This window comes from Cucurbita moschata, unplaced genomic scaffold (assembly GCF_002738365.1).
Source record: "Cucurbita moschata cultivar Rifu unplaced genomic scaffold, Cmos_1.0 Cmo_Scf00019, whole genome shotgun sequence".
NCBI classification, from domain to species: Eukaryota; Viridiplantae; Streptophyta; class Magnoliopsida; order Cucurbitales; family Cucurbitaceae; genus Cucurbita; species Cucurbita moschata.
The window spans coordinates 2,691,030-2,703,939 of NW_019268535.1; the positions used below are offsets into that span (position 1 = coordinate 2,691,030).

A 12,910-nucleotide genomic window follows, 5' to 3' on the forward strand; every position below is an offset into this window, starting at 1 on the left:
TTTTTTTTTTTTTGCATGCTTTTGTTCTTCCACTTTAAAATATGAACGAGCCCGAACCAGTTTAGAGTTTTAGAAAATCGAGTCGGTATACTAATAGTCCAAGTCCAAGTCTCAAATATAGTTGAACTATAAATTAAAAAACACACAATCATAAACTGCCCATTTGAAACTGGATTAAGATATTTCTTCCATAAAAAAATTAGATGTTCAAAACACAATGGATTGATCTTCATTTTGATGCCTTAAGTTGGGAGAAATATGTTAAGATCGTACAACAATGCACACACTCGATCTAGATGAATACAAAGAACAGGATAGAGAAATGCAAGTAAAATATTGGCTAAAGGTTTTGTATCGATGATTACAGATATGTACAAAATACAAAGAATATAAAAATTACAATTTCAAGATGACTACAGATATGTGCAGTAGGAGAAAATACAGAGAATATAGAAATTACAATTTCAAAGCTGTGCATAGGGTATATATTTATGGTTCAGCTTACACTATGTAGTTTTATCAGATCTACTATATATAACTATCTACCAAATATAGTTGTATGAGATATAACTTTTTACTCCATCTACTTTATATGTCATTTAGCATATTGTCTACAGAATGGGGCAATGTTAAAAAAAAAAAAGAAGGGTAACTTTTGAACCTTGGTTGAAGGAGAGAATAAAACATTTCTTACACGGGTGTGAAAACCTCTCCTTAGCTGACTCGTTTTAAAAACAAAGGAAAATCTGAAAGGGAGAACCCAAAGAGAACAGTATCTACTCGTGGTGGGTTTGAGCTGTTACAAATGTTATTAGAGCCAGACACCAGGCGGTGTGTTAGCGAGAACATTGGATCTCGAAGGGGGGTGGATTGTGAGATCCCACATCGGTTGGAGAGGAGAACGAAACATTCCTTACAAGAGTGTAGAAACTTCTCCCGAGGCTGACGTGTTTTAAAAACCTTAAAAGAAAACTTGAAAAGGAAAATCCAAAGAGGACAATATTATATTTGCAACTTTACCGTAAATCATTTGGTTCTTATCACGTTGTTGTCAAGATTTAGTATTTTGAGTGCATGTTACTTTCACTCATCCAATTGGTCAAAATTCTTATATCGGTTGCTTACTGATATGAAAGCATTGAGTGTTCTATGAAATTCTTCACGCAATCTAAACTGTGTAGTCAAAAACACGATGGAGGGTCACAAATTCATTAAAATTTGTTGATTCCTATATGTTTTGGCATAATTTCATGAATGTTTTTGTCTGTTTTTGCAGAGTGAGAACACAAAGATGCTAATCAAAGTGTTTTTGTCTGTTTTTGTTTTTGCTTTTATTGTTTATTCAAATACGCGTTTCCCTTTTTCACGTTTTGTCTCTCATGTATTCACACTTTAATAGTTTCGTTCAAGTAACGAATTCTTATAATTTGAAGTGATGAACTAACCAACTTGAATGTCGTTTTTCGATATGTTTGTGTTACGTCTCTATGTTTTTTTTTTTTATCTGTTCGTGAATAGTTTTTTTGTTATAGCCTTTTGAACTAAGTTCGAGAAGAAATGAATTGATGAAGCTAGTATTGTGAGAACCCACATCGATTGGAGAGAGGAATGAGTGCCAACAGGATGTTAGCCCTAAAGGGAGGTGGACTGTGAGATCTCACGTTAATTGGAGAGGGGAACGAGTGCCAACGAGAACGCCGGCCTCGAAGGGGGGTGAATTATGAAATTCCACATCGGTTGGAGAGGGAAACGAAGCATTCTTTATAAGGGTGTAGAAATATCTCCCTAGTAGACGCGTTTTAAAAATCTTGAGGGTAAACCCAAAAGGGAAAGCTAAGCGAGGATAATATCTGCTAGTGGTGGGTTTGGACTGTTACAAATGGTATTAGAGTCAGACACCAGGCAGTGTGCCAGCGAGGATGTTGGGCCCTGAAGGGGGTGGATTGTGAGATCCTACGTCGATTGGAGAGAGAAACAAGTACCAGCATGGACGCTGGGTCCCAAATGGAAGTGGATTGTGGGATCCCACATTGATTGGATAGGGGAACAAGTGCCCGTAAGAACGCTCGGATTCCACATCGATTGGATAGTAAGAACGAAGCATTTTTTTATAAAGATATGAAAAACTCTCCCTGGAAGACGTGTTTTAAAACCTTGAGAGGAAGCTCGAAAGAAAAAGCCAAAGAGGACAATATCTGGTGGCAATAGGCTTGTTCTATTACAACTATAGTGTACCTTATAGTTTTATACCATTAGAAGTAGAAGAGAGAAAACGACCACAAGTTGGTATCTAGTGGTCAATAAATACCACGTAAATATTACATGGTTTAACCACCACGAGTTGATTTAGGTCATCGTGACCATCTATCTAGAATTTAGTATCTTTTAAGTTGTCCAGGGAGAATAGTTGAGCTGCGTACAAGTTGGCTCGAACGAGAAACAAGATATCATGGTCCTATCATGCTTCCAAAGGTATCTGGAAGAATTAAACTGGGTCGATCGAGTATTAACTTTCCCTAATGTGTCTGCTTCTTTCTTAAGGATTAAATTCTAATTTTCTCAAAACCATAGAGACTGAATTTGTAATTTAACGTAAACTAACGTTTTGTTTGTAAAAGAAATACATTAAAATAAAAATATGAACACAGGAAATAATATATCTACCATAGTTTTGAAGGTCCCTTGGTCGGCTCGTGCTTCAGCTCGACTTTATTTTTATTTTTTATTTTTCTCATTCAAATTTAAGATTAAAATATACTTAACAAGAATTGATTCTAAATGTTGAAGGTCATGAAGTATGAACACAAGCAAAGCAATTCTTGTTTATGTTTGTTCTTGTGTTGGTGTCTATGTTCAATGAATAGACATCTTTGCTACTTTATTTTTACTCATCTACTTTCTCTCAATCTTGAGTTAAATGACTAAAATACCCTCATACTATTAACACCTAGAAGCGATAACCTTTGTTGAAGTCTCGAGATCAACACTTTTATTCATCTATGTTTCTTCAATCTTGAGTTAAAATGACCAAAATACCCTTACATTATTAAGGGCCACAAGTGACCACCTTTGTTGAAGTCTAAAAGATCAACACTTTTACTCATCTACTTTCTCTAAATATTGAGTCAAAATGACTAAAATACCCTCATACGATTAATTGCCATAAGCGACAACAGTTGTTGAAGTCTCAAGATCAACACGTTTACTCATCTACTTTCCTCAACCGTGAGTTAAAATGACCAAAATATTCTCACACTATTAACGGACATAAGCGACCACTTAAGTTGAAGTCTCAAGATCACCACTTTACTTCATCTACTTTCTCTCAATCTTCGTTAAAATGACCAAAATACCCTTGCACTATTACCGGCCATAAGCTACAACATTCGTTGAAGTCCAAGCTTATCTACCAATCCAATATAGACTCAACGGGTTAGCCTAGCCAGCTAGATAACAACAACCAAATAGAATCACGCCACGTCATCAATCTGAAAACGAGAATAAAGTCAACGGCGACAGGTCATTTGATTGAGTCCAGTCAGAAGCACGGGTTCCCATGCGTTTATTTTCTTTTTAAAAAAATTAATATCTGACGTCAGCCGGCAAGATTTTGACTTTGGGGTTTCCCGCTGACATTATACTACGTGGCGCTTTTCTAATGGTAGAAAATTATCGGATCAAGACGCAACTACGTGGACGGGTAGGAATTTGAAACGTGGAAGCTTCTAATTGGCTGTTAGTCTAGTCAAACTTATCGTGGAATGGGAAAAATAAAAATTTATTATTGTACCCTTTTAATTTGAATATTTCGCCCTTGCCCCTCCCATACTTCACTCTTCATTAACTCCTTGACTATCCTTTTTTTTCTTTTTCCTTTTCTTTTTAAATTATCTTTTTTCTTAAAAAAATAGTCAAATTTCAAAATAAAAAATAAAAAGATTTCAAATTTTTTTTATTTTTTTTTATTTTTTTCAAATTAGTGTTTTGTTAAAGGGTATTCATATGACCCGAAACCGGGATCATAAAAGTTAGGTAAATTTTTTCAATTTAGGCTGGGTTGAATTTTTTGAAAACAAAAAAAATTCAAAACCGTTCGTGGGTTAACATTTTTTTTTGGTCTGGTCGATCCAACCAACTTGAAAACAAGGCTACAACCCAACTCAACTCTACCGTACTTTAAACATTATTTCTGATTGATATTTGAGTTTTATGAAATTTTAGTTATTAGCGTAATATGCACAGTAAATAAGTAATATTTTTAAGAGATAATTAAATAAACAACCCGACAATCTAACCTAAAAAGAAAAAGTATAGTTGGATTGAGTTAAATAATTTTCTTAAACTCAGGCCAACTCTACCCGTGTACACTTCGAATTTTGATTCTTGTCGACCATCGTACAAATATGAGCTTTCAATTAAATAGCTGCTACGATATGATACAATCTCAACTATACTTTTTCCATAGCTTTTATTACAGGAGGAAACTATTAATATCAAACTATAAAATAAAAATACAATGTAGCATCAAGATGATTACAGAATAATAAACGAAACATATAATAATTGTTATGGTTGGTCACGAGTCATATTTGACATTACGTATAGGTCTTGTCAGTAGTCAAACAGTAGATTTTCATTGCTATAAGGAAGAGCTTATATCGTGTGTGATTGCAACATCCTTAGAGACGAGGACCACTCGAAGTCGCATTGTTGTCGAAGACAAGGGAATGTCATGTGAGTATGCTCGTGTTTGAATGTCACTAATGAAAGAGAGTAGTCTTGGAGTTACCTAAGAGAGCGACCTTTGAATTATGTTAGTCACTTGTGAACTGCTTTTATAGCATTACAGTAAGATTTTTTTTTCAAAACAGTATGATACCGTGTTTATGTTCCGTAAATGTTTGATTATATTTAATAATATGAGATTATATTTTGTAAAACTATATATATAAATATTATAAAATCATTACCTATAAAATATTAAAATGATTTGAGAAAAAAAAAAAAAGTAATATGGAAAGGAGTTTTCGTAAGGAAAATAAATTAAATAAAAAAAGAAAAGCTGAAAAGGCTATAAATGTAAATTATAAAATAAAATTAAAATAATTAATTTAGAAGTCAACCCAAGAGCGTCGTGGTCCCCACCGGCCCATCCTGTCGACAAATTTTATGCCATTGGCCAGCTCAACCACACTAACTCCTAGGCCCCATATCTCTTAGTCAACGCTTTTTATTTATTTATTTATTTATTTATATATAAATATAATTCCCTTTTCTTTTTTTCTCTATTTTTTTCCCCACATTAAAAGAAAAGTTAGGTGAAAGGAAGAATATAAGATAAAGAAATAAATTTTATTCAATAAAAAAAAATATATATATATATATATATATATATATATAATAAAAATATTCATTTAATTGAGAGAAGGAAAAAATTTGATTGGTCGATAATTATATTACCCACGTTATAATAATAATTTTGTAATATTAAAATTTGAATTTTTAAAAAAAAATTTATTGGTTATGGGTTATAATTATATATATTTTTATTTTAAAACATTATTATTTTGATTATAATATTTTATAATCTTTTCAAACCCTAAATCGTTACGAGCACTCTCCCAATCGAGTAAAGCACCGTTGTTCCTTGTCCTCTATTTTCGGGTTGCTCTACTTGGGCAGGTCTAAGCACGTAAAATGAGTTATGCTAGGGACTGTTAAACGGAGACTTATCAGAACATGATTCCAATATACTACATCCAATATCAGAACGAGCTTGCTAGCGGTCCATTATTGAAATAGGCAGTGAGGATGAAGATGGGGACCGAAAGTCTCATCCCGTTCTATGTTGAATAGAAAGAAACTAAGTATAATTTACAGAGCATCGGTGTAATCTCGACCCGGAAATTAGATATTCAAATTTTGGGTATTTGTGTTAGTTTGAAAATAGTTTTTTTTTTTTCAAAGGTGTTATTAAGAAAAAGAAGGAACGAATGGACAAGAATCTCTCATAAATTTATCGTCAAACCTTTGGAACATCAATCTCCAATGGTGACCGCCATTGCTAACTCATCCAAGCTCTTACAATTTCTCACTTCCATTGCTCGTACGCGGAATCCTCCTTTACTCTAATTTTTTAAAATCCCTTCCCATTCCAATTCAATCTCGTAGCGTTTTTCAACTCTCAGACGATCAACAACTCGCAGATTTTGGAGTATCCTTTGTACAAATCACAGTTCTTCGTCTCCTTCAACTCTGATTTCGATTCAGCCTTTTCTTTCTCCTCGAAGATTTTTGAGTTTTCAGTTCTGATTTGCGGTTGTCTGTTTTTTATTCTGGAAACCCTAGAATTTGGGGGTTGGTGGATTATTTATGGCTGCTGCTGCGATTTTCTCGTCTTTACGAAGAAGGAGATCGCCATCGTTGGAGGCGTTTTTGGCTCCCGTTGATCTCTCCAATGTCGCCTTAGTTCAAACTCTAGGGATCGTTGCGACGGAGCTCGTTTCGCGATTTTCAGAGAAGTCTTTCTTCTTTCAGCGAAGAAATTCCCGATCTCTGATTAGGAAACTTGAGGTTTGTCTCGTATTTTTGGATTGCTTGAAGGATATTGATGCGACTTTGCCTCACACTGCGTTGCTCTGTTTGAAAGAGCTTTATTTATTGTTGTATCGATCTAAAATACTTCTTGATTATTGCTCTGAATCAAGTAAGTTATGGCTGTTGCTTCAGAACCAGACGATTTCAGGGCATTTCAATGATTTGAATTTGGAGTTATTGACATTTTTAGATGTTTTTCCTCTTGAGGAAGTGGAATTAGGAGTGGATGTTAGAGAACAGGTTGAGCTTTTGCAGAAGCAATTGAGAAGGACGAGGATGTTCGTCGATGAACACGTCGAGACGTTGAGGACTCGCTTCCTTTCGTTTCTTGACGAGTTTGAGAACGGTCGGCTTCCAAATCAGAGGGAATTGAGGGAGTTTTTCGTGGATAAGTTGGGGATTCGGAATGCGAAGAGTTGTAGAACTGAAATTGAGTTTCTGGAGGAGCAGATTGTCAATCATGATGGCGACGTCGAGCCCACCGTAGCGGTGTTGAACGGTTTCGTTGCTTTTACGAGATATAGCAGGTTTTTCCTCTTTGGATTCGAGGAAGATGATATTGATTCAGGAGCAGCAAACCAGAAGAAGCTGAAGAAGAATTTGATTATGCAGGAGATTGCTGATACGTTCTTAACAATTCCAAGGGATTTTTGCTGCCCAATATCTCTGGATTTGATGAAAGATCCAGTGATCATTTCTACAGGTCAAACATATGATCGTAGTTCGATCACGAGATGGTTGGAAGAAGGGCACAACACTTGCCCGAAATCAGGGCAAATGCTCGTCCATACCCGTCTCGCTCCGAACCGTGCGTTAGGGAATTTGATCATGCAATGGTGTATAGCACATGGAGTTCCTTATGATCCACCAGAGGGGATGGATGCATCTGTAGAAAGTTATGCAATGGCTTCACCTACACGAGCTGCTCTCGAAGCCAACCGAGCAACAGCTATGATTCTTATTCAACAGTTATCAATTGGGTCACAGGATGCGAAGACGATTGCTGCTCGGGAGATTCGTTTGTTGGCGAAAACGGGGAAAGAAAACCGCGCTTTCATTGCCGAAGCTGGTGCCATCCCTCATCTTCAAAAGTTGCTGACTTCCCCAAACCCAGTAGCACAGGAGAATTCTGTAACAGCTATGCTTAACCTTTCAATATATGACAAGAACAAAAGTTTGATTATGAGCGAGGTAGGGTGCTTAGGATCGATAACCGAAGTGTTGAGATCTGGACATAGTACCGAAGCACGGGAAAACGCTGCGGCTACGTTATTCAGCCTCTCTGCAGTTCATGACTACAAGAAGAGAATAGCAGAGGAGGGTGGTGCAGTTGAAGCCTTAGCAGGGTTGTTGAGAGATGGTACCCCAAGAGGAAAGAAGGATGCTGTAACAGCTTTATTTAACCTCTCGACTCACACGGAGAATTGCGTTCGGATGATCGACGCTGGGGCAGTAACAGCTCTCGTAGAAGCACTGGGGAATGAAGGTGTTGCTGAAGAAGCAGCAGGTGCATTGGCCTTGGTTGTTCGACAGCCGATAGGGGCTGAAGCAGTCGGTAAAGACGAGAGAGCTGTAGCAGGATTGATGGCAATGATGCGATGTGGAACACCAAGAGGAAAAGAGAACGCAGTAGCAGCTTTGCTCGAGTTATGCCGGAGTGGCGGAGCTGCCACGACCGAGCAGGTGTTCAAGGCTCCTGCATTGGCTGGGTTGCTCCAAATGCTCCTATTTACCGGTACCAAGCGAGCAAGAAGAAAGGCTGCTTCGCTAGCTAGAGTGTTCCAAAGATGCGAGCAAGTCACAATGCATTATGCCTATGCAAGTAACTCGACCCCTAACAGGGATTCGAGCTTCCCTAGCGAGGTGTCTGTACCGATATCCATATCGGTACCCGTCGTATAGTCACACCGGTCACCATTGTCTATAGTCTTCGAGCTTTTCATATGGTTTCCACAATTTTGATCAAATGTTTTACATATTCTTTAATTGAAATTTAGAATGGAAGGATTATTTAACACAACCATTTCCATATTTTATGAAACATGGCATAAATGGAGACCCTGTTACTAAATACTTAAAACTATTGCATTCCCTGTAAAAAAAAATTCATCACTTTCTAAGTGGTTAAAGCAATGATAAAAAAATGGTGGGGCTTGGCTTCACCACCCGTGTACTGCAGTACAATGCAATGAGTAGAAGGAAAAAGCACACAAAGTGGGAGAGAGTTGGTCGTTTTGTTTGACCCGCAACCTAGGTAGATGTAACAACCCAAGTCTACCGCTAAGGTTTTTAAAACGAGTATGCTAGAGAGAGGTTTCTACACCCTTATAAGTAATAGTATCGGAGACAGACATTGGGCGATGTGCTAGCGAGGAGGTTGAGCTCTAAAGGGGGTGGACACGAGACGGTGTGCCAGTAAGGACTCTAGGTTTCGAAGGGGGTGGATTGAGGGGTCCAACATCGATTGGAGAAAAGAGAACGTGTGCCAACGAAGACACTGAGCCCTGAAGGGGGTGGATTGGGGGTCCAACATCGATTGGAGAAAAGGGAGCGTGTGCCAGCGAAGACACTAAGCCCTGGAGGGGGGTGGATTATGAGATCCTACGTCAGTTGGGAAGGGGAACGAAACATTTTTTTACAAGGGAGTGGAAACCTCTCCCTAGCATATGTGTTTTAAAAACGTTGAGAAGAAGCATGAAAGGAAAAGTCCAAATAGGACAATATCTCTTAGTAGTGAGTTTGGGCTATTACAAATGATATCAGAGTCAGACATCGGGTAGTGTGCCATCGAGGACACTGGACTCCAAAGAGGGGGTGGATTGTGAGATCCCACATCGATTAGAGAGAGGAACGAGTGTCAACAAAGACGCTGGGCTACGAAGGGCGTGGATTGAGGGGTCCCACTTCAATTAGAGAAAAGGGAACGAGATCCCACATCAGTTGGGAAGGACATCGAATCATTCCTTATACGTAACTTGAAGAGCGAGTTGAATTTGGGTGGTTGGGTAGTTGATTAGAACATTCTATATGTCCCACAAAGTGATGAATGAATTTAAAAGAAAACTAAGAACTAAGAGAAGAATATATGAAGTGTTTCAAACAGAATATGATTCCTTTGAAAACTATAAAAGTGATCATACAATTTCATAATGATGTCACAATAAAGAACCAAATTTTGGGTGATGGGTAACCATTGATAATGAAAATGGAGAATAATTATGTTTTCTCCATTTTCATTCCTCGTACGGATACAATTGACCTTTTTTTTTCCATCCCGGTTCGGTAAGTTGAATGTAACAGTCTAAGTCCACCCTTAGAAGATATTGTTCCTCTCTTCAATCGATGTGGAATCTCACAATCTTCCCCCCTCCCCCTTTCGGGACCCAACGTCCTCGCTGACATTCGTTTCCTTTTCTAGTTGACGTAGGACCTCAATCCACCCCCCTACGAGACCCAGCATCTTTGCTGACAAACTGCCTCGTTTCCACCTCCTTTTGAGGCTCAGCATCCTCGCTGGCATGTGGCCCGGTGTATAACTTTAATACCATTTGTAACGGCCTAAGCCCACCGCTAGCAAATATTATTCGCTTTTGGCTTTTTTTTTTTTCTAATTTTCTTTTTTGACCTATTTTGCAGCAAGAAAATTTAGTTGAGTGGCCTAAGGCCTAAGATTTAGGCTATGGTTCAAAAAGGTGTGGATTCAAATCTCATAGTTATCATCTTTAATAATTATTTTTCATGAAATTATTTAATATTAAATTTATATTAAAGAAAATAGGTCAAAAGTTAGCTTCCGAACATGAATTTGAACCTCAACTGCTAATCTCCCGAACTAACACCCAGCAGCCTGCCCCAAACGCGACCTTGGCCCAACACGCAAGTCTCAAACCTTGCTCTAAACGTTGCCTCGGCCAAATAGCGACCTCACCCAAACGCGACCTTGGCCCAACACACAAGTCTCAAACTTCGCTCTAAATGTTGCCTCGACTCAATAGCACCCTCAGCCAAACGACACTCCTCGACCCAAAATACGATCCACCAATGACCCGCTCGATTTGTGACCCACGCGTTGACCTATCCATAACTCGATCCAAGTGCCTACATACAAGACTCAACCATGTTTCCCTCCTAGCTATGGCTCACGCTACGGCTCGCTCCCTGCAGTTGGGTTTCGCTTAGCTAACTTATTTTACATCAAGACAATTTGGCCGAGTGGTCTAAGGCGCCAGATTTAGGCTCTGGTCCGAAAGGGCGTGGGTTCAAATCCCACAATTGTCATCTAAAATAATTGTTTTTGTTTTTTATGATATTGTGCTAGGCTCAAACACCCAGCAGCTTGCCCCAAACGCGACCTTGGCCCAACCCGTAAGTCTCCAATCCCGCTCTAAACGTTGCCTCGACTCAATAGCACCCTCAGCCAAACGACACTCCTCGACCCAAAATACGATCCACCAATGACTCGCTCGATTTGTGACCCACATGTTAACCTATCCATAACTCGATCCAAGTGCCTACATACGAGACTCAACTCCGCTCTCTCTCCATGTGAGATTCTAATTAAAATTACCTTGTTTTTTATTTTTAATTCATTAAAATGTATAGAAGTTAAAAAGAAGAAGTTGACTTGGTCAGAATAAAAGATAAAATTCGAAAAAAAAGAAAAATTGAAGTTTATTGGCGCGTGAGAAAGTGTCGCGTCTAATAATTGTTAGGTTTGACTTGAAAGTTTACAAAATCGAAATGGAAACGAAACGACACCGCTTCGTTGTCAGTAGATAATCAACCCCGTCATCAGTTTTAACGGACAGGATGTAACTACACGTGGGCCCCTTATAATCCAACCTGGAAAATTATTAAATTAAAAAATTAGAGAAGAGAAAAAAAAAAGTGCACGATAATTAATAAGACTCCCAGCACTCGCCGGACCCTTCCTCAACTTTCATTACAGTTTTATCATTGAATTCAGGTCCGCGGCGCACGTGTGAACGCTTCACCACCCCCACTAATTTTAAAGATTAAAAAAAATATAAATATATAATCTATATATTTAAGTTTTCTCATTTATTTCAAAAATATATCGATTATTTTAAAATTTTAATATATCTTTCTACTTTTTATAAAAATTTAAAAAACTATTTTGAAGTAATAAATTTATTAAAATATTAGATAAATTTTTTTTGACGTTATTTAATTTAAAAATCATCCTGTCATTATGTCATTGTCATATTTAAATTTTGTCTTATATTAAAACTTTTAAATTTTAGCTAAATTAAAAAAAATATATATATATATTGGATTTTACCATTTTGACAAAAAAAAAATGATAATAGTTAAATTAGAATGGTTTCGAATTATAATTCCATTTATTTTAATTATACATTTGAATAATTATTGCCATTAGTATTTTTTTAAAAACAAACATGATAAAAAGTTGAATTTTTTAATAATGTATTTCTATATATAAAATTAAATTATCTCGGACACTTTTATACCACGTAAACTCATCTTTAATCTACGTGTCTAGATCAACGTCACTTGCCATTTTCGTGATCGAGCTTTACCATGTAACAATGTATGGATCTCAACATTTACGTATCAAATCAAAAATATATTGTCTCCCCAGATTTCTATTCAAATATATATATATTTTGTAAAGGAAAATTCCAAAATTTCAAATATATTCAACGGGAAGGATGAAAAGACTCGTCTTGGATTTTTATTCGGCGGTGATGTAAACCCCGGGTGTTCTTATCACTTCTCCAAAGGTTAAGAGATCAATGACTGGATTCATGCCACGTGTGCTTAGGGGGTAAAATCTGAGAAGCGAAAATTAAGGGTGGCGCCTACAGCCGGGACCACCGTAAGCTCTGGGAGACCGGGACACGTGGCTGAAATGTGATCATCCATGATCGGTTGTGATTCGTCGGGAAAAAGACATCGATTACGGCGTGATTCTCACGTGACCGAGCCGTGGGATAGGGCTTGAGCCTAATTAAAGGCAGTCTCTGTAGGGTAGGGTGTCCCCCCGGAGAAAATTATAAATAATAAATTATATAAATTAGCGATTCAGTTTTAATCTCCACCGTTGATAATTATAATTTTTACTTTAAAAATAATTTTTATTTTAATGGTGTTTAATAAATTTAATATTTAATAGATTTATAATTTCACCTTAAAAAAAAAAAAGGAAAAAATCCATAAAATAATTTAATTTCGAAGCTGTGATCCATAAACATTTTATTTTTTTAATACTAATTTCATCTGTAATTTTCTTTTTTTTATATAATTTTACAAAATTCGGCTTTGAACCATT

At 37.1% G+C, this 12,910-nt stretch overlaps 1 protein-coding gene and 1 non-coding gene across 2 annotated transcripts; both read left to right on the forward strand.

Moving 5' to 3' along the window:
* The first annotated feature begins 5,934 nt into the window (after nucleotides 1–5,934).
* Nucleotides 5,935–8,638, forward strand: LOC111457220 (U-box domain-containing protein 17-like). Its single transcript, XM_023099411.1, has 2 exons — nucleotides 5,935–6,235; nucleotides 6,349–8,638. The coding sequence occupies exon 2, from the start codon at nucleotides 6,373–6,375 to the stop codon at nucleotides 8,497–8,499; it is 2,127 nt and encodes a 708-aa protein (XP_022955179.1). The 5' UTR covers nucleotides 5,935–6,235; nucleotides 6,349–6,372; the 3' UTR covers nucleotides 8,500–8,638.
* Nucleotides 8,639–10,795: 2,157 nt separating this feature from the next.
* Nucleotides 10,796–10,875, forward strand: TRNAL-UAG. The gene has a single exon. It is a non-coding gene; the product is annotated as a tRNA-Leu (tRNA).
* The last annotated feature ends 2,035 nt before the right edge of the window (nucleotides 10,876–12,910 follow it).

What these genes read in the sequence shown, in the direction of transcription:
- LOC111457220 (XM_023099411.1), top strand. Translation starts at nt 6,373, where the DNA reads ATGGCTGCTGCTGCGATTTTCTCGTCTTTACGAAGAAGGAGATCGCCA.